General features: G+C 42.8%; 1 protein-coding gene across 1 annotated transcript in view; it reads right to left on the bottom strand.

Annotated features, from left to right (window-relative positions):
* KLKB1 (kallikrein B1) overlaps positions 1–24,294 on the bottom strand; it is a 30,280-nt gene extending 5,986 nt beyond the window's left edge. The window contains exons 1-10 of the mRNA XM_044455810.1: positions 24,182–24,294; positions 23,359–23,417; positions 16,818–16,977; positions 16,491–16,594; positions 13,152–13,311; positions 8,313–8,422; positions 7,696–7,855; positions 5,629–5,738; positions 5,333–5,492; positions 5,103–5,218 (exon numbers count right to left, since the gene is read on the bottom strand). Of these exons, the coding sequence (XP_044311745.1) occupies positions 5,103–5,218; positions 5,333–5,492; positions 5,629–5,738; positions 7,696–7,855; positions 8,313–8,422; positions 13,152–13,311; positions 16,491–16,594; positions 16,818–16,977; positions 23,359–23,416 (1,138 nt within the window). The 5' untranslated portion in view covers position 23,417; positions 24,182–24,294. The remainder of the gene's footprint in view (positions 1–5,102; positions 5,219–5,332; positions 5,493–5,628; positions 5,739–7,695; positions 7,856–8,312; positions 8,423–13,151; positions 13,312–16,490; positions 16,595–16,817; positions 16,978–23,358; positions 23,418–24,181) is intronic.
* Positions 24,295–25,393: the final 1,099 nt, after the last annotated feature.

Genomic DNA, 25,393 nt, shown 5'->3' with positions numbered 1-25,393 from the left:
CTGGCTGCAGTTCAGAGTTCAGCTGAAAATGGATGCAGAAAACTGGTGTTGAGAAACAGGCTGAAATCTCCACTCTCCAGCATAGCTGCCCTGATGAAGTTCAGGAGAGATGGAAGCTGTGTGAGGTTAAACTTGAAAGCTTTGGAAAGGTGGCCCTTTATCTCATGCTTTGGCCCTAGCAGGTATGGAATCTAGAAGCACAAATGCACCATCAGAAAGCAGAGCTCACTCTTCTCTTCCAGGGAGGATATGTATGTTTCAGATGAAGGCATAATACCTCTTTCCCCACAACTTTGCTATAGATGGGGATGTTGGATATGGGAGGTCTGAGGATGTAAAAGGAAGCATTGTGGGGAAAGAGGATTCAAACATGAGGCTTCTTTGCATCATCATCATCTCTCTGCTTTGGGGAGGGAGAGACAGAGAGAGAGAGAGAGAGAGAGAGAGAGAGAGCGAGCGAGCAGTTGTCTTCTTGAGCTATAGAAAGGGTTTTCCTATTGCTCTTTTCTTTATGCTATGAAGTATGTATCATTCAGGCACAAAATGTTTGCAGGGTTTGAGTGTGGTAGAATTCCAGTTGCAGTAAAATTGTTGTTATAATTATTATTTTCTTTTCTGGGCAGTAGCCAAACTGCCAAGTGTGAATATGGCAAGCACACACTTGCCAAGATAGGCAGCTGCACCCAGAGTATCAGCAGCACCTTTGGAGAATTTGGCTTGCCTCTACATCGTGCGCTAACAGCCCTGGGACCTCAGAAGCAAAGCTCGGAATTCACAGGTGAGTTACATGGAATAATGGTTGTTTCCATTAGAGCAAGCAGGTGGAATTAGTAGAAACAGGGAGGCGTTGGTGTCTCCTTTTCAAAAGAGGATGCAATAAGCAGGTTTGATTAGGTGGCTTATCTTCCAAGTTGTGATGGGAAGGCTGCTTCCCATGTAAACAAGGAAGTGCTGCAGGACTCTGCGTGCTTCAAGGTGATGGGATGCCATGTCGAGCAGGCTTGGTGACATTCCCTTCTGTATTCCACCCTGGCATTCAAAGCAGGCTTAGGCACTGAGCCCTGGTAAGTCCCAACATGAATTAAGCCCAAAGTACCTTGCTCCATGCAAGCCCTTGTAAGAAAAAGAGTAAACACACAGCGGTAGCAGCAAACAGAAGCCGACGGTCACTTGATAGCTAGATAGAGCTACCACATGAATGTTTGCGCAGAAATGTTTGTACAGAGCTAGCGCAGAAAGTTCAGGGACATGACCACAATTTTGAGCAGCTGCAGTGTGGTTTCTAAAATGGAAGGAGTCTGCTTTACAAAAGCTGTAAAGGCAGCAGTGGATTTCTCTCTCCCCTCACACAAACTGGATTAAATAGTCTACCTGTATAGGACGTTCCTTTACATCACTGTTTAATGTAATATGCACACCTAGACCAGAAGCCTACCAATAAAGGGATTAGAACACTTCTGTCTCTAGTGGGGAGACAATGGAGAAATAACAGGCGCAAGTTGTCCCTGCCAGATAATTGTAATAATATAACCATGTTTAGATGGGCTGTGAGTTGCGCAGGGTTCCACATAGCCACAATAAGGTGTGCATGGCAGGGTTGGATCTACAGAAAACCTGAGTTAGTGGGACCAGAAATCCTTTCACTTGAGTAATGCATGAAAGGGACAATAGAATGTAGGCTGACCAAATCGAAGGCAACTTCCTGTGTGAAAGGAGCTGATACTCGAACAAAGATTCAGAATGAACTGAATTGACCAATTCTGACAAATTTCAGATAGATTTTGAATATGACATTTTATCTCAACATTCCTAGAAATCCAGATTCGTCGACACCTCTTGGTTATTTCAGCACATCATAAAGAATCAGAGTAACATGTACTGTTGAACATAATTCATTATATTTCATCAGTGTGCTATTCATAAGTTCTTGAAATTCAATTTTATTGAATTTTCATTAAATGCATGAGTTTATATTTCATATTGTGCTTGTTGTGTTCTATTAATTGTTGCTTATCCCCCAGATTGCTTCAGGTATTGTATTTCTATAGAAGAAGAAGCAGCAACAGCAGCAGGAGAAATAATGATAATAATTTGTGTATGCTAACTATAAGTATGGCATGATTAGCTACATATGCTATAAACTAGCTTTATGTCCAAAAGTTTGTTCCTGCAACTAGGGGCTACGAAACTTGTAACAGGTAGCAGAGTTAATTTCTGGAAGTGAAAAGCTGATTACCTCAAGAGGAGGTGAACCTTTGCAAGTTACTTCTGAAGTAAGCTGTAAGTGCTGTGGCATTTTTGAAAGGGCCTTCTGAGGTCATGAGCAGGAGCTATGACTGAGTCCAAGAAGTCAAGGTGCAGAGGTGGGTGTTCAGATTAATTAAGTAGAGCTGCTGCTAGGTAAAAAGTTAAAAGTGGGCCGAACATGCTTCCTATAATGAGGATAATGATGGTGGTTTATTTATTTCATTTCTATACCACCCCATAGCCAAGAGTCTCTGGGAATTATTATTATTATTTTTAAAGTTAGGAAGCATTCAATTTAATGAATTTTAAAACTATTCATATAGTTTTAAGACTATTCATATATATTTACAAACAGGAAGAGTATCATAGTACCTTGATTTAGATAACTGTCCATATTTAATCATAATGATATAGTGGTAGTAATACACTGCTATTGTACTTTTCTGAATGCTATATTTTAAGGGATACATAGATTTCATCTTAAATACAGTGGGGTGAGGTTGTTTGTTTTTGTAGCAATGTAACCTCACAGGGATCCATGAGCAGGCCTTTGGACTTTGTTAAATTCCCTGATTGCCTAAGCTCTGATGACACTTGCCAAATAGATTCATATAGGATTTTAATGATGCTACTGTGAGAGCAACAGAACTGAAACTCTGCTAAGAAACATGCTAGCCACTGTATCTATGGTGCTACTAAACTTCCTAACTGCAGTGTGTAGCGATGCGTATCAGCACATTTTATCATGGCAATGTTCTGATATTCTCTAGTATTCTTTGAGCAATAAATATATATTTTGTGATTCTATGTTGTGTTATTTTTTTTTTTTTGAGGGGAGCTTCAGGGTCCACAACCCAAATAAGCCATCCTCTGATCCCTGGATGATTATTTTAGGGACCATGGAATGGCTCATAAAGTCCTACTGAGGTCAAAAGTGGCACTCTTGACCTTGGAAGGAGACTACAGAGTGGACCACTGACCTCACCTCATCATAGCCAATGCAGAGATAACCTTGCTAGCTGCCTCTCTGAGTCTGGTAAATCAACTTCAGAGAGGAAGAAAAGGCAGTGTTCTACTGAGAGGAGACCAGAAATACTACGATTCCTCCTTTGTCTCTTTCCTTCCCTGCCCAAGGATGGGTGGGAAAAGGTCAGCTCTGCCAGTCCTCCCAAGTTATTTCTTGAAGCCCAAAGCACTCTGCTGTTGCTCAGTGGGATCCAGCCAGCCAGCCACTCACAGACACACCTTTTCAAGTACAGGGAACATGCTAGTCTGATGCACCTCGACATTCAGTATGTATTTATTCACCTGCCATGTGCTAAATACCATCCAGTCAGCTGTCAGTTACTGTGAAATGTGACATGCTTGCTTCGTGATAATCATCAAGGTTTCTCAGATGCTGAATAAATACAAAATGTCACATATTAAAATCTAAGGAGCACTACAGTTTGCAAATGCAACAGAGTGCTGCAATTTCAAAATATCATAGGATGTCAAAGTATTAAACTTCAGTGCCTTTTTGGCAAATATACAGGTATTTGGGTAATCAAGTAATTTGGCAAATATTTGGAAAATACACAACATGAAATCAGAAGAGAATTTGGATATGAAATGTGGCGGGAGAGGCAGGCAAAACTGTGTTGTTTCTAGAAAGTAGTACCCTAACAAGGTACACATAGATTTTTTTTAAAAAAAATCAGAATTTAAAACTTTCCTCTTTTAGGGTAGCCTTCCCCAACCTGGTGCCTCCAGAAGTATTGGACAGCCGTGCCCACTATCCCCAGTGCTGCCGCCCTCACTTGCTGAGAATCATGGTGCTTGCAATGCAGCTGTGTCTCAATGCCCTGCAACCTGGTGGAGCTGGCTCTTCTGCTTTCCACAGAAAGGATGCAACAGCAGTCTCCACTTGGTGAAAACTTTTGTTGTGACTTTTGGAGTTCACAAACAGGAAAGCCTCTTGGAGCAAGAAGCCTGCCAGATTTGGGGAAAGCAGCCAAATTGCCAATGTCCTCTACATCTGATTAAGTTCCTTCCATGAGCTCAGCTCATATGCATTAGTTTCATACTATGGTTTTCTTTCCTTTTTAGTATCCTTCCACCCCCTTCTTGATATTCTAACAAACATTTTCTCTTAATTTGGGTTGGAGACATAATGTGTCGCTTCTTAACTGAGAGGTTCCTCTTTTCCCACATTGCCTAACAACTTAGCACCACTGCCAGAGTTCTCAGGTTTCTGTGAAGGGGGAAGGGGGGCCACGTTGCTTTGGCAGGCACAGATGAGCTCAGCATGGTGCTTCCCCCCAACTCAGGCAGATTACTGGCTCCTAACCCCCATCTCCTCTTTTTCTAGTGTTAGAGAAAAGGAGGGAACCACCAGTCAGCCTCAAACTGAACATTTTTAGCCCTGGTGGAGGAGAAACTGTGGCAGACCACCATCCATTGCAAGCTGCATTCAGAGATCTTTTATTATAGTCATTAAAATAAAGCACACTATACAAGCCTAGCCTTTAAAATTAAGCACATAATTGAAGACCAAGCTACTTTGGGCGCATCATGATAAGGCAGGACTTGCTGGAGAAGACAATAATGCTGAGGAAAATCGAAAGCAGAAGAAGAAAAGAAAGAGTAAATAGATGATGGATCAATCCCATAAAGGAAGCCAGAGCCTAGTTTACAAGAGCTGATGGAACATTTTGGAAGGAATTTATTCCGGGGGCTTACCATAAGTCAGAGGTTATTTGGTGGCATGTTACAGCAGCAACAAGACCAAAGATTTACTATTCCAGTATCCTGTTTCCAACAGTGGTCAGTTCACAAGCAGAATAAGCAAAGTGCACACTCTCAGTTTGACTCACCAGAGCTGTTCTTAGTTTGACATAGTCTTAAAGAATAGCCAGAAATCACTCCAGGCTTAAATTCAATGTTATTTGGATGCCCAGTTTCGGACATCTTTAGGTAGCATGGGCATTTACTGTAAAGAAAAACAACTAATTACAGTAGAATCACCCTAAAAAGATGACTTAGCATACAACTAAATTGCAAATTGAAGTACTGTGAGATATATTTCTTTTGAAAAATTACTTACCCTCCTTGTTGGCACAGTGTTTCATTGGAAACATATGTAAAAAACTGGCAGCGGACTGTGTCTGTACAAATCTGTTGACATGTCTCCTGTTCGTTAACATACTCCACACTCAGTTGCTCACCCAGAAAGTGTAAATTGGGGTATGTTGGAAAATGACAGGCTGCGACATTTTTGCAAACAGTGTAAAAAAAATCAGTAAATTAATATAGCATTGGGCAATACATTGATAGGTTATGAGATTTGAATGGTGGAAATTTGGAGTGGATACAGGGAGACAAGTATAATTTATCCATTACCAGGTATGAGTCTTGGGCAGTTTACAATACTGAAGCCTGAAATAGCATTTTCCATTTGAAACATTTTATCTGGCATTCCACTTCTTGATGTCATCATGTGACAGGTATACCTAAAATAAAACATTAAATAAACAAAAAACTGTTATTGATCAGTAGGCTCTCTGGGCCTTGGCTGCATTGATACATCACATTCTTCAGCCCTTCAAACTGTAGTTGGACTAAATTTTGGAAAGAAGGCATCCCTAGTGCTTTTTCCCTTCCCTATAACCATTTATTTCTATATTTATTATATTTCTGTGCAGTCCAATAGCCAAAGCACCCAAATGCAACATGATAAACTATTTTTTGAAATAGAACTCCAGTATAAAATAAAACAAGCAAATCTAACAAAGCAGCAATGCATAGATTTAAAATGCAGTAAAAGAGCTGAAACTGGAAAACTAAAATGCCTAGCAAGCTTAAATGTCCTTCACCTTGCTCTGAAAAAAACAGTATAGGCACCAGATGAATCGTGGGAAAGACCCTTTTCTTTGTAGCCACTCACCTCACTACCTTTGGAGTGGACTCCTGGGAAATTACCAATAAGGATGGTTTTATGTTCCAGGCATGTGTATATGAGAAGAGGTGATCCTTCAGGTCACCTGACACCAGCCCTTTAGGGTTTGAATGTTAATACCAGCACTTAGAATTTAGTTTTCATCCTTCCCTAATGCATCCGGTTTGACAGTACAGTTGCTGATGTGTTAAAGTGGTTGGATGGTCCAGCCAAAAAGCAGTGTGTGACTAGATGGCTTTTTATTTATTCCCAGCAGTGATTTGCTCTAAAAGTGATGTTCTGTGTGTGTGTGTGTCTATTACCTGCTCCAATGTTCATTTTCACCCTTTGGTGTCATCCTTTCACTTGAGAAAACACCACACCATGTTTTCCCTACCACCACTCTCAATGCCACTGCATCTTCTCCGTCCCCATCTCCTCCTTGCCTTCTCTACACCATGAGCATCTTTGTCCCTCTCACGCTACCTTTAGATCAGCCTAGATGCCTTCCCTGGACAGAAGACAAATGGCTAGAAGTGGCAGGACCTGTACTCAGACCAGGTCAGGTGAGATGTGCATCATGCAAGTGGACCCCCACAAAGCTCTGTACGGATAGACAGACACTGATACTGCCAGTCTCTAGCAACTGGAGAAGCTGGGTGCAGGCTGCTGTGTACACACACAAGTATCTCAAACCAGAGCAGTGATTATCTATTTCACATAGACCATTATCATGCCTTCTTTCCAATGTGCTACTAGAAAGCAGGACATCTTCAAGCTATGGTGGACATACTTGTAACGCAAACTGGCTTAAAGCTCACTCTGCAACAGAAGAGTTAACTGACAAACTGGGCAAACTGCTGCACTTGCCAGGTGTTGGTTCAAGGAGACAAAGCCACAGGAGGGCCAGACAGGCCTTGGGAATGCAAAGGAGTCAGATATTGTAACTTAGAGCCGAGGAGAGGAGATTGGGAGAATAAGGGCAGATGGTCTTCACTTGGCTCTCCCATATAGTGTCACTCCATGTGCTATCTGGTGGACAAGGGGGAGTAAAAGAAGGGAGCCGACAGGAGCTTGGGGTACCTCTTTGAGAAGAGGCTCCATCCTTGCTTCCAGAGGCTTTGCCGAAGAATGCTGTGCTCCCCCAGATCTTTGAACTATGTAACTGGTGTTGTACCCGTGTGCGTAGCTAGACTGGGAAGCTTTGCTATTTTGAGTCCGAGGAGACCAACCGAGCCTGGGGTCTTGGCAGGGGAGCTTGATTGCCTGTGAAGTATGTCTGTGCTGCTCTCCAAATCCCCTTCTCCTTTCCCCTTTTGTGTAACTGTGCCTTGTGTGTTTTAGCTGTTTTAGCACCCTCCACCTTTTCAGCCTTTTAATAAAATCCTTTCCCCCCACCATTTGGGTTTTTGTGTGCTGAATCCAGGGCCTGGCCTGGGATCCAGGGCCAGGGGGTACTTGGGTGAAGATTAAAGCCCCATGTGCCACAGGGAGGTGGGGACTCCAGGGCAACTGACCACTACAATACTCACCTTTTGATGGTTACCACCCATTTACTGTTATGAAAGGTAAAAAACAAGCACTTTGGGTTGTATGTGCAAAATATCCTACATGCAAAGGCATCAGGTGCCCAGATGGTTGCAGTGGTGATACCAGAAAATACAGCATTTTGGAAAATGTCCATTCGACAATCTGCATAGAAAAGGAATTGATAAAGTCAAAGTAGTCCTTCAAATAATCCAGCAAATAATACACAGAGCCACTTTGGGCTGTGAGCTGTGAAATCAAATTCTCTATACTTTTAGAATATGTGTTCTGTTACAAATTCCTGCACCAAGTGTTTGTGTCACTGCAGAATCTTACATTATAAGGCCAGTAACTTCCTAAAAACATATGTTCAACTCTGTAGGTGGAGCTCATTTTGATCTATCTTTCAGCATTGCCCACCTCACAAAACATAATGTAACAAGATTAGTACCATTCTGGATGGACTCAAATGTGAAATGACAGTGGTTCATAATAATTTCCTTGTGCATATAAAATTCTGCAATAATTTAGACTGCATCTTGTGCGTAACAGAATTACCCTACATGCACTGTGTTAACGATATCTGTCCTATTTTTCTTTTCTTTAGGATTTAAATATTTACCTGTTTCAGCCTCTTGACAGGTTCTTAATGAGAATCCAGATATAACATTTTTCAGGTGCCTTATACGGGTTGGTGTTCCTGTGTTGCTGTGCTTCAAGTAGCATTTATTTCTGAATGAGAAAGGTAGGAAGGTAATATTTACAAATGCATACAACAGCTCAAATCCTTTGGTCTGCACAGTGTTTTCAAAGGAAATGTTTTTCTGTCTTTCTAAAACTCAGGATGGGACTCCAAGTAACAGTGCTTGGCATGCAAGGATGCAGTGCTGGGCACTAGATTAGGGTCGGAGTATACAGTAATGATTCGATAGCTCATAGCTGTGGCTTGCCACTTTGACAATAGAGTAGGTATGCATGGTTTCATTCATTCAGATTGGAACTACTTTACACACAAATAAACCTACACACCATTTGCTTCCTAAAATTCGTTCACATGTGTGTGTGGGTGTAAAAAAGTGGGAGAGAACTCTTGATTACATAGTTTTAGGAAATGTTATAGATGGATTTATCAGTGAAGGTTAGCCATCAAAGCTAAATGAGGTTATATCATTCTTTTCTTCATATCAAATGTTGAAGAGAAAGGGGGGCGGATTTCCTTTATTTTTAATTATTTTCAGAGTGTGTGCTGTACAGTTTATCATCAAGCTTCCTGATTATTTGCTTGTCACACACACACACACACACACACACACACCCTTCTTGCTTTGTGGAACTTTAGGTTCTTCCAGACAGAACTCCTTAGTGCTACCCCTCAAAAGCTAATGTGCACATGTTCCATCTCTATCTCCTGAAGAGATGTGTTTGTGGTAAAAAATTAAAAATGGGCAGGACAAAGTATGAATAAATAGTGGAGAGATCCAAATAGGTGTTGTGTGCACCACCTGTTAAAGTCTGTGATTAAGCCTCATTTGGGAGCAACCTTAGATCTTTACTCTATCGAAACGTGTGTCAACTGTTATTTGGATTGTTCAAATTCTTTAAAGTAGGGTTTTGAATGTTAAGATAGATGTATAATTAGGGAAGCTTAGACCTAGACAGAATAGGCATATGAAGCTGGGTTGGCTGTAGTGGGCTTCCCTGCTCCCCTCCACATGGCAGCCCCCTGAAAATCCTACACAGAGTTTGGAGAACCCTGCTGCATAGGATGAGCATAGGATGGGGATGGGCTTGAGGGAGGTACTATAAGTTGGGCGGAAACACCTACGGTGATCAGAGCCCTTCCATCCACAGAAGGCAGATCCTGGATCTAATTCAGGGCTGCTATCCTGAATTTATTGGTCAATTTCAAGTTTCTAATTTCCCCTGAAGGACCAATTCCGTTCAAAGAGCTTTACACAGAACACATCCAGAATTGCTTATTGCAATGTGTTTTCCTATGTAACGTTTCTTTTGTTTTCCAGCTTTTCTTTCTGCAACTTGTTTGACACCTCTTAAAGTTCACAGTGGCTAGCTCAATAACCAATGCCATGGTTTATGCAACTATGCTCATTTCCGAGGAAATCCCCCACCTCCAGTCCCAGTTGGTCACATTATGAGGGCTCCCTGCTGCGCCACTGGAACACAGCAATGTCCATCCATCACCTGGGTTGATAGAAAAACTGCACACAACAGCAGAAGAGAAACTCCAACTCTAAAACTAATAACTTTTTGCATGGATTCAAACTTTAGCCAAATCTGACCTTTCAAGCCTGAGCATTTAAATTCGGCAATCTGACTTTTAAGTCAGGTCAATCATGTTAATTATTGCTATATTCAGTAGGTTCTGTAAAGGTCTGGAGGAGGAGGGAGTGAGCAGGCATCTGGCAGCCTGTGAATAAGCTTCCCCTCCATGTATTTCCCCAAATGCATGTAGGTCTGGGCAGAGACCAGCCTAAAGAGCCTCCTTCAGCCTGAGGGCTGCATTGACTTTGGTGAAGGATTCATGGGCCACATTCCAGTCATGGGGTCCAAAGTGGGGCCCAAATTTTAGCTTCAAGCTCTTACTGCCACTGACTACGTCTTAAGAGAAGAATATCAGCCTATTGGAACAGGGGGAAACTACCAAAGGAGCAGTGACTGGGGGAAAGGGTACATGGCCAGGAGAAGGGTGTGTGGCCTTCTGGGAACTGAGTTTCTACAGCTCTTGTGGAGACCTGGTGGAGACGGGGGCATCGGGCATGCAGCTCTGCCCTGCCCTCTGCACATACCTCTGAAAGCTCAGAAGGAATTTCTAAAGAGAAGAGGGACTGGAGTAAGGAATCAATTCCCTCCACTTTGCACCCACCAGTCGATATAAGGGGGAGGCTGGGTTGTGTAGTGATCACAAATAGGGTGTGTGTATTTTGTTAAATCTGTTCCATCTGTGTTTTGCAGATTGCCAGGCAGCTTTCATTCACTCTTACACTCATTACCCAAATCAGATTTCCCCCCACTTGCAATAGTTCACTAATGTGCACTTCCACTACCAGGCAGTTAGTGTGAATTCCCCACAAAACTGGAAATAAATCTACAAGTCCACCTGACCTGGAGAAAGCCAGTCTGCTGTGGCATCCGCAGCTCAGATTCAAAGACACCCAAACTCACTCAAATCCATTAGGAATTACTCCAACATTCCTAATCACAAAGCAAGGCTGGCTACAAAAGAGGGTAAATGTGTGGATCCCCTATAGTGTTGTCAATGAAGGGAGCCCTCTTTGCCATACCAGCACAATGGGTGGAGCTGGAGGGGATATTCAATCAGTTGCTTTGGATCATGCGAGCATTCTAGGGAAGTGGAAAAAAAAAACACCAAGGGATGGATGAACCTGAAGAAAGTGGGAAGGGAGGCAGGGTTGAGAAGGTGAAGCAAAGCTATAGGCAGGAGGCTTCTGGAAGATGAGTAACACGGGGTAGCATCAATATCAGGCTTTCACATGGGTCTCGGCATTTGTCCAATGGAAAACAGAGCACTCTCTGCCTGTCGAAGACTATCGAGGACTATCGAGAGTTTCCAGGTGCATAGATTATAGGATTGTAGCCTGGGAAAACATTGAGCCAGAAGGCTACAGCTCATTTACTTCATTAAGCTTCAAATCACTTGCACAATTAATAGAAATTGTCCACCCCTGTATTAGAAGAACTGTGTGATTTCTGATTGAAGCTTAAACTCAGAGTAATAAATGTGGTGACTAATTTGAAAAAAAAAAATCTTCATGTGAATTATGTAGACTCTCAAGTTTGAATGCATTTTTGGCCCCAGTCCAACTACAGACAGAATTAAACTATATGCTGTGTTAATTGTAAAAGCTCAGGGTTTTCCTTTTTTTACTCTAGTGTAAGCACATGATATAGACTGGGGTCACAGCCTTGAAAAAGACAGGAAAAAACTTTCCCCCAGTAGCATTTTTCCCCTTATATACATTGGGAATGTTTTTCTTTCTGTGTTCAGGAGGAAAAGGTGTTCAGAGATTTAATCATCCTCTTCTAGAACTTGGTATTCCAATCCAAATGTGGACCATGTGCACTTACATTACAGTAAATAAAAAGATGGCAACAATGAATGCACCAGGAAATCATCACATGTAAGGACGTTTTATCGCAGACCAAGGCCAAGATTATCCCCACTTCTGTATTCCTTGTTCGCTATGTATAAGCATGAAAGCTGGATAGTGAAGAAAGCTGGCAGGAAGAAATGGATTCATTTGACACGTGATGCTGGAACACCTTGGACCGACGGAAAGATAAATAAGTCGGTCCTAGATAAAATCAAGCCAGAACTTTCCCTAGAAACATACGTGAGAAAACTGAGGCTGCCATACTTGGGGCACATCATGAGAAAGAAAGACACAGTGGAGAAGATGATCATGTGAGGAAAGTTGGAGGCAGAAGACAAAAGGAAGGATCAAATACGAGATGGACTGAATCCATAAAGCAATCCACAGCCTTGAACTAGGAAAAGCTGAATGGGGCTGTCATGTCCAGGACATTTTGGAGGGCTTTCACGCATAGGGTCGACTTGATGGCACAAAACAGTGAAAATAAAAAGATATCCCTGAGCTACACACTGTGTGATCAGCATAATGAGAGGTTTTTCTCTTGATTGTGACTAAGTTCCACTGGAACCCAATAGCAGTGTCTGTTCTCACTCATTCATGTCCCATCATTTTCGATCAACTAAGTGTCAGCTAACTATAGCCAGACTGAAGATGAAGATTTGACAGTCACAGCTGAATCGTATGTACTGCTCTGCTGAGACAGAGGATCCCAGGGTCAACACAGCGAACTGTTTATCTGCTGGTACCACTGCAGGAAGTTCTGGCAACCCTTACATTGGCACAACGGAAGCTGGATACTTTGCCAGCTCCCTTATTCCCCGGTGAGGCAGAGCCATGCCAAGCAAGCAGTGTCAGCAACAATCTGTTAACATTTAATTGCATATACACTTTGTTGATCCTGGAATCAAGAGCCAGTGCCACTGTTCCCTTCCATGGAAAGCACACTGGAGAAGCCCTTCCAAGTCTCGCTTGCCTCATACAGCAGATCATACATGGAACAAGTCACCCTTGGGGTCCACCAGGTGGGCTTGAAGGTCCTAAAAACATGCTATTTCACTCTGGCCATTCTTGATGTGATCTGATAGGATGCATTGCTGGTTATGCCATTAGCTTATCCTGCTATGTTTATTATTTTAAATAGTATATCAGTTTTACATGTTTTATTCCTGTACACAGGCTTGAGAGGGCTCTTGAAGAAATATTCTAAATAAATACATAATATTGTTTTAATTGCCACAGGTAAGATACTGTTTGTTGATACTCGAGTATCAAAGTGCCCATCATTGCCTCCCTGGTCCTTTCAAAGGAAGAGTCTGAATATTCATTACCGGAAGTTTGGTGTGTGAAACAATGCCATGGTGTATGTGAAAAAGTGACAGTGATTATCATTGGTGCATCTTCTTTGGCAGTTGTGATAGTTCGTCTCAGTAGTTATATTGTAATTTTGTCCTTGCATGTCCAATCCTTCAAATGTTTTGGTGGTGCAGGCTGGAGAACAAGAGACAGTAGTCTGAAGATGTGGAAGAAAACCAGTTGTAAAACATCAGAGGTCTTTGAAGTCATGCCCTGGTGTCTTACCTCTTATGCCAGCAGCCTTATGTGAACCAGAAGGCTAGAAGACAGAGGTTTGGGTTTTGAGGACAGTACCAAGTGATCTCAAAGCCCAGCCCCAGTGAGCCAGATCTTATAAAGCCTAGAGCTAACTCCTAGTCCAAACAACTGATCTGTATAGGGGAAAGTCTCCCTAATTCCTTCTCCCTTCTGCTGCCTCCAATGATAATTCTTATTTATTAATTATAGTTATAGGATGCTTATAAAACAAATTCAAAAGTATGGTAGGAGCTGGTACTTCGCAAATGTTTTCTCCATCCCAAATAAATAGACAGCCAAATAAATGAATGAATGAATATCCCCTCCTTCCTCCCATCAATGGAAGGGAAACGCTTCCACTTGGTCATGAGCACATCTACATGTTTCCCAGGTACAAGGTCACAGGCTGTGGGTCCTGTCAGAGAGGAAGAAACCTAGCAAGCTTCCATCGGTCCATTTCACCCAAGATTCTCAACATGGACCGGCAGCTGCAGTTTCAGGCAAGTTTATTTTTTCCCATCTCTACCTGGACATGCTGAAGATAAAACCTCTGGTCCTGTGAATGCAAAGCATGTGCCCCCCCTCTCCACCAACACTCATTTCTTTCCCTTCCCAAACTTGGGAGAAGGAGCAACTATTAGGTTTTCTGCACTAGCTGGGAGGGTCTTGCAGGGGATGGGGATGCAAAAACGGAGCTCTTCCAAAGTTTCTTATATCAGTTAACTGTGTCTCTAACCTGAGACCTCTGGGACACTGCCCAGGGTGTTAGGATTGTTCTGTAGGTGTCATATTTTTTTAAAAAAATCAAATAAAATGGAATAGAGCATGATGCTCTAAAAGTACAGCATAACATAAAAAAGTAAAAATACAAAACCACATACAAAGGCAGCATGATAGAATACACAGATAAAACTGAACTGATACAATGCAGTAAAAATGGGAAGATAAATCAAACCAAGAATTAGACAAGACTTAAAAGCCATATATATCAGGATATGTATCAGGAATTAAATAGAAAGATTTAAGATAGAAAAGATATAAAAGTCCTGGGAAACAATAAAAGATAAATATCACTGGCACCAGGGGAAATTCCCTGGGGAAAGTATTCCATCATGCAGGATCTTTCTCTGGTAGCCACTGTCTGAGCTCCAGGTTGATGGAGGGATTTCAAGAAGGGCCTCTAGAGATGACTTTAGGCTGCAGTTAGTTACCTATGGGAAGCAGCTTCCATCAGATATGGACAAAGTCCCAAAATGCGAAAAGCTTTGTAAGTCAAACCCAGCCTGACTTGACATCATGCCTGCTTCTGGACCTTGCTTTTGCTGTCTCAGTTCTCCTGCTTCTGCCCCTCCATACTCAGATCTTCCTCCCCTGAAACTTACTGTATTTTTCCATGTATAAGACAACACTTTTCTTAAAAATATTCACCTAAAAATGGAGGGGCGTCTTATGCACAGGGAGCAGAGAGGAGAACTGGGGAGGGGGGCTCAATCATGGGTGCACTTGGGGGGGAGGCAGGTGCAGGCACGATCGAGGGGAGGCGGGTGCGGGTGCAACTGGGGGGAGGCAGGTGCGGGCACGCAGCAGCAGCAGCTTGCTCACTCGGAGATCAGTAAGAAAAGTGGGGGGGGGGATCCTATACATGGGAACGTCTTATAGCTGTAAAAATACAGTAACTGTGTTTTAGACCGTGTGCCTGCCCTTGTCTTTGAGCAAGCAACTAGGACTCAGTGCTCAAGAGCCGTTCTCAGGCCTGGCACCAAGTCCTTTCTGTGCCAGCTTCTTATTTTCCCAGATTTTACTATTTTAAATTCTTTTTCTGCTTCCTAGATCTTGCCCAACAGCTACTCTGTACTGCTATTCTAACTCAGGTTTTATGCAAGATTTATGCTAAGCTTTACTTCATTATAGAATCTTAATGTTTATTGCAAACCCAAAAACTTTGTTATTGGTCAGTATATAAATATTGTGAATAAATTTAATATAAGCAAACCTGTGTACACCTAGTCAAAAGCAAGCTTATTGGATCCAAGGAGGCTTATCTGCAAGTGTCTGAGAAGGATGGCAACCATAATTAATTTGATAAACTGATTAAGCATCTTTGGATCAACTAAAGGTGTTCCTAAGTCACCAGGTAGCACGTTAGACATATATTTAATGCAATGTGTAAAGCCTACATTGACTAGTGTCATTTTAAACAATATTTTTACCCTCAAACAGTAGAGGATACCTAGCACTGGCTACCATAACACATGTGCATCATCTAAAAGCAAGAAAAGTAAGCCTTTCAATTCAAAACCGCTCCTTTTACTTATATGAAAGGTTACCCATTAATCCGTTCAAGTGCATACGATTATTCAATAAAGTAACATTTGTTCTCCTCTATTTGGACTGTGTGGAATAAAAGCCTAAGGCCCTGATACTCCCAACACAGCCTCTTCCTGAATTTTTCATAGCAAAGGAATGCACCAACAGGAAAAGTCATCATTTCAAGTGGTCAGAGCCCAGAATGTGAATTGCTAACTAATTTTTTTCAGCACCCTGCTGGCATTCTCTTTTGTGCCCCACCCCATCAAGACCACCTTTGCTTACTCTTAAGGGTCTCTCCCTCACTTTCTTATTTCTGCTGCACTGTCTCCTCTTCCTTTTCTTTATTTACCTCCCTAGTAAGTCACACCACAGACTTAGTTTCCAAGACCAGGTTTTCTATTCCACAGTTATGTGCCCTCAACCATTTCCTCTGGCTGTTCCTTGCCTATCATACCCAATCCCAGCATCTTCCCAGAAGCTGAGCAGATCCAGACTTGGCTAGAAGTCAGATGAGACTTCATCTGTTTAGTATACACATGAGAAATCACCTGGGGAACACCAGATACTGTAGGTTCTGTGTTAAGAGAATGGGTTTGATGGTCCAGGTGCCCTGGCATCTTCACAAAGGGCTGATGAAGACTCCTGTCTGAAAGCCATGAGACATGCTACCAATCATGGTCCACAATACTGAGCCAGAGGGACCATTGTGTTGACATTCCTTCATTCCTTTGATTACATTCTGTGGTTTCTGAACTACCAGATCTTACCAGTGATTTGAGGGCATTGTTTCTGAGAATGTCCAGAGATTATTCCTTCCTTGTGTATCTTTGGCAAATCTTGTAAATTAGCATCTTTCAGGAAGCATGAAAACCTGAGGTTAAGCATGGAAAAAGCACCTTATTGATATATATGCATTTCTGATTTAAGCCAATAAAACCTGGGGAAACCATGATGATGTCAAGATTTAACTATAAGCTGCTCAATACAAGAACCTTTCCTTTGCTTATGTTACATTACAAAGTTCCTCATATATTGACAGCACTATAGACATGCATCAAGAAAACTTCAGTCAGATACGGTGACTTAGGCATTACCTTTCATCAGATTTTGCCCAGTTTCCTGGCACGTAGGAGAATACTAGACATCGTGGGTGATACGTGCACACTGTTTGACAGAACTTGGCATTTGGGGCATAAAATTTAGCAACATCGCCTCCTTTGAGATAGATGTTTTTGTAGATATGAGACACACATGCTGAGGAAGAGAAAGAATGCACAGTGTTAGCAACACTCATCCATGCTCAAAGGAGCTTTGTTTTGGCAAAGAAGGACAACGTTAGGCCTTGGCCAATGTGCTGCCACTGCTCAGTGAGGTGCCACACTGGCAGTCACAAGACAGAAACCTGAAGGAGACTAAGGGTGCAATCCTGTGCATGTTTACTCACAAGAAGTCCTATACATTCCAGCATTCTCCAGCCAGGGCTTTTGGGGACTTTTTTCTGTCACAACATGCATAGGCTTGTACCATTACTGCTCTGGTTCCTTCTGGCATTCAGTTCAGACCAGTCTTTCCCTCCATTTTTGATGTTCAGTCTGTGAGTATGGTTTCTTGTGGAGACAAAAGACAACAAGTGGGATGTATCTAAAGGCTTGTGGGGACCACAAAGCTTTCAGACGTTCTAAATATCTTGGAATTGGCGGGGGGGGGGGGGGGGAAGGGGGAGAAAACACCTGACAGAGAAACCTAATAACCACTGAGCTTACTCAGTCACCGCAGAATGCTGAATGACTATTGGGAAAACACAAAAGGATAGAATAGCATTCTGGGGGAATAGAATTCTGAGGATAGAATTCTTACATTTGGTTGAAGTTCCTACCTGTGTGCTTGAAGAAGCCATTGCATTTTTCTAGATGAGGCTCTTAACCCACTGCTTCACTGTGGTTTGTCATTTATTTATTTATTTATTTAGGAGACTTCTATGCCGCCCCATTCGCCGAAGCCTCAGGGCGGCTCACAACCATAAATAAACTTCAAAATAGGATAATATAAATTAACAATATAAATTAAGTTGCCCTGGCCAAAGAATAAAATGAATAAATAATATTAACAATTAAAATAACATTTGAATAAAAAGGTCTTCTCCTGGAGCCGAAAAACAAATAACGACGGCGCCAGGTGGACCTCTCTGGGGAGCGCATTCCATAGATTGGGCGCCACCGCAGAGAAGGCCCTCCTCCGAGTACTCACCCTCCTAATTTCCTTCATGGAGGGCTCCCGGAGAAGGGCCTCTCCCTCAGATCTCAAGGGGTGGGCGGGCATATATGGACGTAATTGCTCCTTCAGGTAACCAGGACCCAAGCCGTTTAGGGCTTTATAGGTCATCACCAACACCTTGAATTGGGCCCAGACTTCAATGGGAAGCCAGTGAAGCTGACGGAGGACTGGAGTCATGTGAACATAACGCCCAGTCTCCGTCAGCAGCCTGGCAGCTCTATTTTGAACCAATTGAAGTATCCGGACCGTCTTCAAGGGTAGCCCCACGTAAAGCGCGTTACAGAAGTCAAGACGGGAAGTCACCAACGCATGTGTCACTGTCACCAGGCAGTCGTACTCCAGGTAGGAGCGCAGCTGATGGATCAGCCGAAGCTGAAAGAAAGAGCTGCTCACCACCATTGTCACCTGAGCTTCCAGTGAAAGCTCTGGGTCGAGGAGCACTCCCAAGCTGCGAACCTTGTCCCTAAGAGGGAGTGCAACCCCATTTAGGAGTAAGTTCAATTCACCCTCCCCAAAGCCCGATCCGCCAACCAACAGGACCTCCGTCTTGTCTGGATTGAGCTTCAGTTTATTGGCCCTCATCCAGCCCATTACCTCGGCCAGGCACCGGTTCAGCACAGCCACTGCCTCACCTGGATTGGTGGAAAATGAGAGGTAGAGCTGGGTATCATCAGCGTACTGGTGATTCCGCAGCCCACACCTCCTGATGACCTCTCCCAGCGGTTTCATGTAGACGTTAAACAGCAAAGGGGACAAAATGGATCCCTGCGGTACTCCATGGCATAGCTGCCTTGATGCAGAGCCATAGTCCCCCAGCACCACCTTCTGGAATCGGCCATTGAGACAGGAGCGGAACCACTGCAAAGCAGTGCCTCTGACCCCCAATCCCGCTAGCATATCCAGAAGGATACCATTGTTGATGGTATCGAAAGCCGCTGAGAGGTCCAGGAGAACCAACAGGGACACACTCCCCCGTCCTTCTCCCTGCACAGGTCATTGTACAGGGCGACCAAGGCAGATTCAGTACCGTACCTGGGTCTGAAGCCTGACTGAAATGGGTCCAGATAATCAGTTTCATCCAAGAGTGCTTGGAGTTGTTCCCCCACCACCCGCTCCTACACCTTGCCCAGAAACGGGATGTTGACCACTGGTCTATAATTAGTGGCCATCTCTGGATCCAGTGACGCTTTCTTCAGGACCGGTCGGACTACTGCCTCCTTTAAAGGGCAAGTACCTGACCCTCCCTCAGAGAAGCATTAACCACTTCCAAGATCCAGATTCCAATCCCATGCTTGACGTTGTTTATTAACCAAGATAGGCAAGGGTCCAATAGGCAAGTGGTGGGACGTACTCGTCCAAGCACCTTGTCCACATCATCAGGCCGCAATAACTGAAATTCATCCATTAATTTTGGACCAGATGGCAACATTGGTATCTCCCCAGAAGCCTCTGAATCACTAGTAGAGTCTAGCTCGTGACGAATCTGAGCGATTTTCTCCCTGAAATGCTTGGCAAAGTCGTCACAGTGGGCCTTCAAGGGTGGAACCAGATCTTTCTTAGGGCCAAGGTGGACCAGGCCTTGTACCACTCGAAAAAGCTCCGCCGGACGGCATTTTGAGGAGGCAATGGAAACGGAGAAGAATTTCTTTTTCGTCATTTGGGTTTGTCTAGAACATCTACACAAAATTTTCCTTCTTGTTCTTTATATTCTGCCACATAAGTTCTAGCTGGTGCTGTGGTATAGTGGAATTGCCCAACTGCACTAGTGTTTGCCTTTCCCCCAAAATGCTGGATCAAAAAAACCCCAACAAAATGTTCAGAAAGTACAGAAAAGGGCCTGGAGGAGGGTAGCATAGTGTAACTGCCAATAAACAACCACGAGGTGAGAACCGGGAGAACAAATTGTTTCATTTGGCTCTTACCCAAACATCCTTGCTCACTACATTAACATTTCATTCTTCTTGCATGTGCCAATATTTCGGATCACCCTTCCCTTTTCATTTAAATCTAATTTCAGTTGAGGTGGACAATGATTCTGGGCTTTTCCCCATTGTTTATATAAAATGTGCTCAAATTTCTAATAACAACCCACCATCACTCACTGCTCCCCCAAATAACTTTTCTCAGTTTCATGTTGCTTTAGGCAAAGAACTCCTTGGTCTAAAACTCCTTGTGTCTGCATCATGTGCAGGTACAAGATCGATTCCTCTCTGCCTTTTGCAGGCACAGTTTGCTACAAACATGAGAAAATCTATCATCAAGTTCCCAAATAAATCTCAGATTCACAGCCAAACTAGCCAAGACCTCCCAGAGGACAGCAGTACTTGGGTGAATGTTTTTTTCACAAGAAATTGCAGAGGCTGAGGGGGAAGAGGCTGATCCATATCAGAACTATAATGTATGTGGGGAATTTAATTCCCCGCACTCCCACCTCCACTAAGTTCCCTTTCCTGCTATTTGCAATGAAAATTGGAAGGGAAGACAAATGCAAATAGCTGACAAGGAAGAGGTGGATGAATCTGATGGGGCCACAGTGCAAGACAAAGGGTTCAAGTGCCATGCCCTTACTCTAGGATCCCAGTTCAGGTCTGAGACCTCACACCCACAGTGTATGTTCACCCCTAGCTACTACTCGGTGCTAGTTGAGCAACTAGTTTGGCTTCCAGTTTCCCAGCTAATTCACTCTTCCATTTCTGATAACTGTTAGCCCCAAGGAGTTCATGATTGAATATACTAATCTGGAGAAGCTTTGTTTGCAGCAGAATCCAAATGGCTCCAGCTGTTCCTCCTCAAATGAGATGTGACTTCACAAAAAGCTAACCTTCACCACCTCTTCCAACAAGGGTTTGTAAATTTAAACATAACAATTGGTCTTATATGTTCCCCAATTGGTTAGAAAAACAGGCATTGTGAATACCAGATTGGAATAATTTTCTAATTGAATTTTGCAAATCAAAGCAAGTAAATAATTGACACTGAGAGAGGCATGGCAGAACTCCTACAGCATCTTAATTCACAGCAAGGTTCACTTGCTTAAGGTTATTGATGCTTCCCATGGAAATCTTTTCAACTTAACAGTATGAAAACACTACAAAGACTGCCTTCTGCAGTCCTTGCTTTTAAGGTATAATACTTTTAAGGCTTATAAATAGCCACATGCATAGTTAGTTGCAGCATAGAAGGATCACAAATGAGCCTTTTCTGGCAGAAAAGCTCTACAAAGAGGCTTTTTCTTTTCTTTCTTCTTCAAGACATAATTGACTGCATTAAGTGCAATGCAGGCAGGCAGGCAGCCAGTCAAACAATGTGCAAGCGAAAAATGAGATCTGCACCAAAGCATTGCAGTACAGATGGCTGTTCAGGGTTCAAACCAAGCAGTCATGACTTTCTCCAAAATACGCCATTCCATCCACCTTCCCTCTGGCCATTTTCCACCCCACCAGCCATGGACCATACTTAGTACTCATTGTGCAGTTGCAGACAAGGAGAGGGAAATCCTTGGTAATTTCCCAAAGAGTTTTTGTACTTCTGTATCAAACCTGCACCTACCTTTCTCTTGGCAGTACATTGTGTTGTTTGGCTACATAAGTATCTATACACATAGAGCCAGTAGAAGTAGAAGAAAAGTCTCTTCCAAGAAGATGCCAGCTGAAACATGACCTTCCATTCTCTAAGAATAGCTGTCATATGCAAGTCAACATATATCTAACCATTTGAACTCATATAATTAACTTAAGCACAATCCTGTGAATCTATGTTTGCAATCAGTTTGCCAAGTGAGGGCCAAGCACAGGAAGCCCAAAGAACAGAAAAGGGCCAGATCCCAAAGAGATTATCACAGTCCTGGTAGTGGCAAAGGACAACAGTGCCCTGCTCATGGAAAAGTGCCAGTGCTGCGTCCCTGTGAGCCTTGACTATTGTAATCGTGTCGGATACTATTGCCACTCATTTTCAGAAACTTGCATTAGGTTCTTTTCTTCAGTGCTAAGCTTTGAACTCAAAATACATTTCAGGGCTAGTGCAAGACATTTTACTATCCAAGGTAGAACAGCAAATATTCTTCCATCAACTGAAGTTAATGAAGCTTCTTCAAAGCCAGTCAAGTTTTGCTGGTATATGTATGAAACCAAAAATCCTACAAGCACTTCCCACCATCCCAGCAGAGAAAAAATACAGTCCCAGTGAATTACAGTCCCCCATTTGCCACCATTTCATGATCTGCATATCTGCTACCAGGGGCCACTGACTGGTTTCAAGCAACCTGGGCTCAGTGTGGGTTGAGGGTCAGTTGTTGCTGAATCCAACTGCTCTCACAAGCCATGGCTTGGTGACCATGAACAACCCTTGTTAAGAACCCAGAGTTTATTGCTTGGTTGTGAACTGTGGGTTGTTTTTCATGGTTTGATATCCTAGCAGGTTTCAAAGAGCACCATAACTCCTGTTCCTGCAACAACAACCTACACTCAACCTTGAATCCAGGTACTGTTTCTCAGCTCAAGTGTTTTGATAACATGTTTCCCTAGGCTTTCTGGGAGGCTGGAATAAAGATGAGGAGGACAGGAATTGGACTGCATGTGCTCACCCCTTCCCAGTGTTTCCTTGTGCAGTGGGTCCCACTCCTTCATTCCCCCACCATCAATGACAACTCACACTCAGCCCATAGGGAACCCCTGAGTGTGAGTTACTGCGTTGCCTGAACCCAGCCACTCTGATCCCAGCTTGACTGGCAGTGATAGCTCTATGCACTTCTACATTCATGTGTTCACTAACATTAACCCTTCTATCCAATTTTAAGTTTGGTTAAAAGCGTTCTCATCTCCATCAAGATTCCCATATTTCCTTGGGATTCTATAATTTTCATCAGATCCCAAGGACTGTATCCAAGGGGATAGGCCATACAAGCCAAGACACCCTATTTTTACCTGTCCTTCACTGACTACAGCCTTCTGGGACATATCTCATGTTGTTCCAGAGGGTCTCCCACAACCACCAAGAACTGGCTTTAGCTATTGGCTTGCAGCAATTTTAGGGTGAACTCGCCTCGATCAGGGTTTCCCACAAGCAGAGGTGCTGTCTGCTAGCCCCAAGAAGCCACAGAATAGGATTTCAAATAATCTGTCAGAATTATCTATACCGCAGTTGCAAGCTGGTTTGAAAAAGCTCTGTTGAAACCTGTCAAATATTCTGAAAAGTTAGGAATGATCCCAAAATCAGAAAGTGTTTGTATCTACCAGGTTTATTAGCTAAATAAAATATTAATGTTCCAAATTTTAACTGTTGCGCTTGTTTGGAAGGCAGGGCTTTGGTATATCTTTATAAACCAGTGAATATAAGAGAAGGAACTGTTTATATAGAACTTACCACTGCGTACTGAAGAAAACAACACAATGAAATAAGGTATTTGTGAAATCCAAGCCATCCTAAAAATAAATGCAATAAAATGCTTTAATGCCCATTTTGAAAGTGTGCTGTAATTAATCTAGGCTTCAGCAGAATTTCTTTAGAGATTTTCACTATCACAGAGCAACCCAGTTATGAATAACACTGGTCAGTAATGTAAAGTGTAGCATTTGGTTATACAACAATAAACCAGTTTTGTTCACATCTCTACTTTATAAATCTGCTTAGAATTACTGCTAAATCGGAGCTTTAGTTTAACATACCCAACACAATCTTTTTATGCTAAACCAAGCATTGTCATTTCATGACATCCAAACCCGCTGTTTGAGACAGCTGCCTAATGATAGGTCAGCCCTGGATCAATTGTTTTAGTTATTAATCCATCTATTATTTTTTCACTTAGTTAAAAACAGTAGTTCAAAAGCACAGAATATTCTTTTCCTGTTATATGGGATGCACATGCGTTATAGCAAGCTTAGAAAGACCATTCCCTCTGAGAGTGAAGGGGAATGTCTCCTTTACTTCTTTTTATTAAGTTCTGTTCTCTAAATACTCAGAGGCAGCATTTTAATTAATTGAGAAGATTTCTATTAACTGTCTTATTAATTCATTCAATCCTACAGTCCTATTAATAAATTAAAGTACAGCAGTTAACCCTAATCGTTACTGATTTCTTATATTAGATCTCTGGCGGGAAGCAATTTAAAAGTAAGCCACACTGAGAAATTGGATTTCTCTCTTATTAAAAACCAAATGTATCTACTGGATAAATGAAGTTCATTACCTGGAAACCACTGCTGTGATCGTTGTAACTTTGCTGTCTGTAGAGATACAGGATGCTAAAAACAGGGAAAGGAGTACTAACAAGAACGGGGGGAAACGGTTTATTCCAGTTTTGTGAAGTAAGGCAGGCCACTGCGCTAATGTTTATTCACCAGGGATATTTACTTTCAAGGAAAACTCACACTGTAAACATTGTTTCTGCCTCTGGGAAAAAGAGGTGCTATTGGCTGAAACCTTTGAGCTCCACAGACAAAGAGAATTGCCTATTAAAGAAATCAAAGAGGACTCTTCTCTTTAGTGTTATAGAAAGTCCTCTGCTGCTTATTGTGGCAACTGCAAGACATGGGCAAAGGACACCTCATGGTGTTATGCGGCCAACCCTCACTTTCCTACCTAATAGCAAACCACATGCATGCACGCTTGCACACACACTCACACCGAAAGAGCCCAGTTCTTTTTGCGGTTTGGTTAACAGTTCTCAAAATCTATTTAAATCTGCTTAGGACCATCCGGTGTGATGTCCTGTTTTGGAGCTATCTAAATAAGTGGAATTCGACAACGGGAGTTGCCCCGACTCACATTAGCCCTGGCAGAAACATGTGTCAGTAACTAGACCCAACCTTCAACGCCCAAGGGCAACATGAGGAAGGCAGAGGTGGTTCTTGTGCTCCCTCCCCTACCAGATGCGTCATGAAACAGCCTCTCCACTCCAGCCAACTGTTCTCTGAGTGGAAGTAAACTTTTGTGGTCACTTTCTCTTTAGGTAGGTTTGTGAGGGCCCAGTCTCAAAAGCAGATCCTTCCAACCATCCAGTGCAGGATAAGAGAAGTGGCAAAAATAATTTCCACCTCCCAGTCCTCCTGCCCTGCATTTTTACTGGCAGATTATTTTGCCCATCTGGTGATGGCACATTAGAGAATGAGAGAAGACTGCGACAGCTTGTTTCCTGGTCTTCCTGGATCCTTCCTTCTCACCTCTGTGAGGGTGATTTTCCATCCTTGGAGAGGCATCAGGAGCAATTGTCTCCATACCCGCTGTGAGAGGACAGGGCAGGGGTCAGACCTCTGACTCCTTCTGAAAGCATTCTCTGACTTTAGAGGGAGGAATCTCCAGGAACCTACGGTCCCTCAGTGCCTAGGAGGCCAAGGATGGAACCCTAAAATGACTTTAGGTATAGAATTTCACCTTCCCTAGCCTTCATTCTTGTGTGTCA

The sequence above is a fragment of the Varanus komodoensis genome, unplaced genomic scaffold, assembly GCF_004798865.1.
Source record: "Varanus komodoensis strain SLA01 unplaced genomic scaffold, ASM479886v1 scaffold8, whole genome shotgun sequence".
In the NCBI taxonomy this organism is placed as follows: Eukaryota; Metazoa; Chordata; class Lepidosauria; order Squamata; family Varanidae; genus Varanus; species Varanus komodoensis.
Note: the sequence above shows the minus strand (reverse complement) of the source record. Positions and strands in the feature narration are given on the sequence as shown.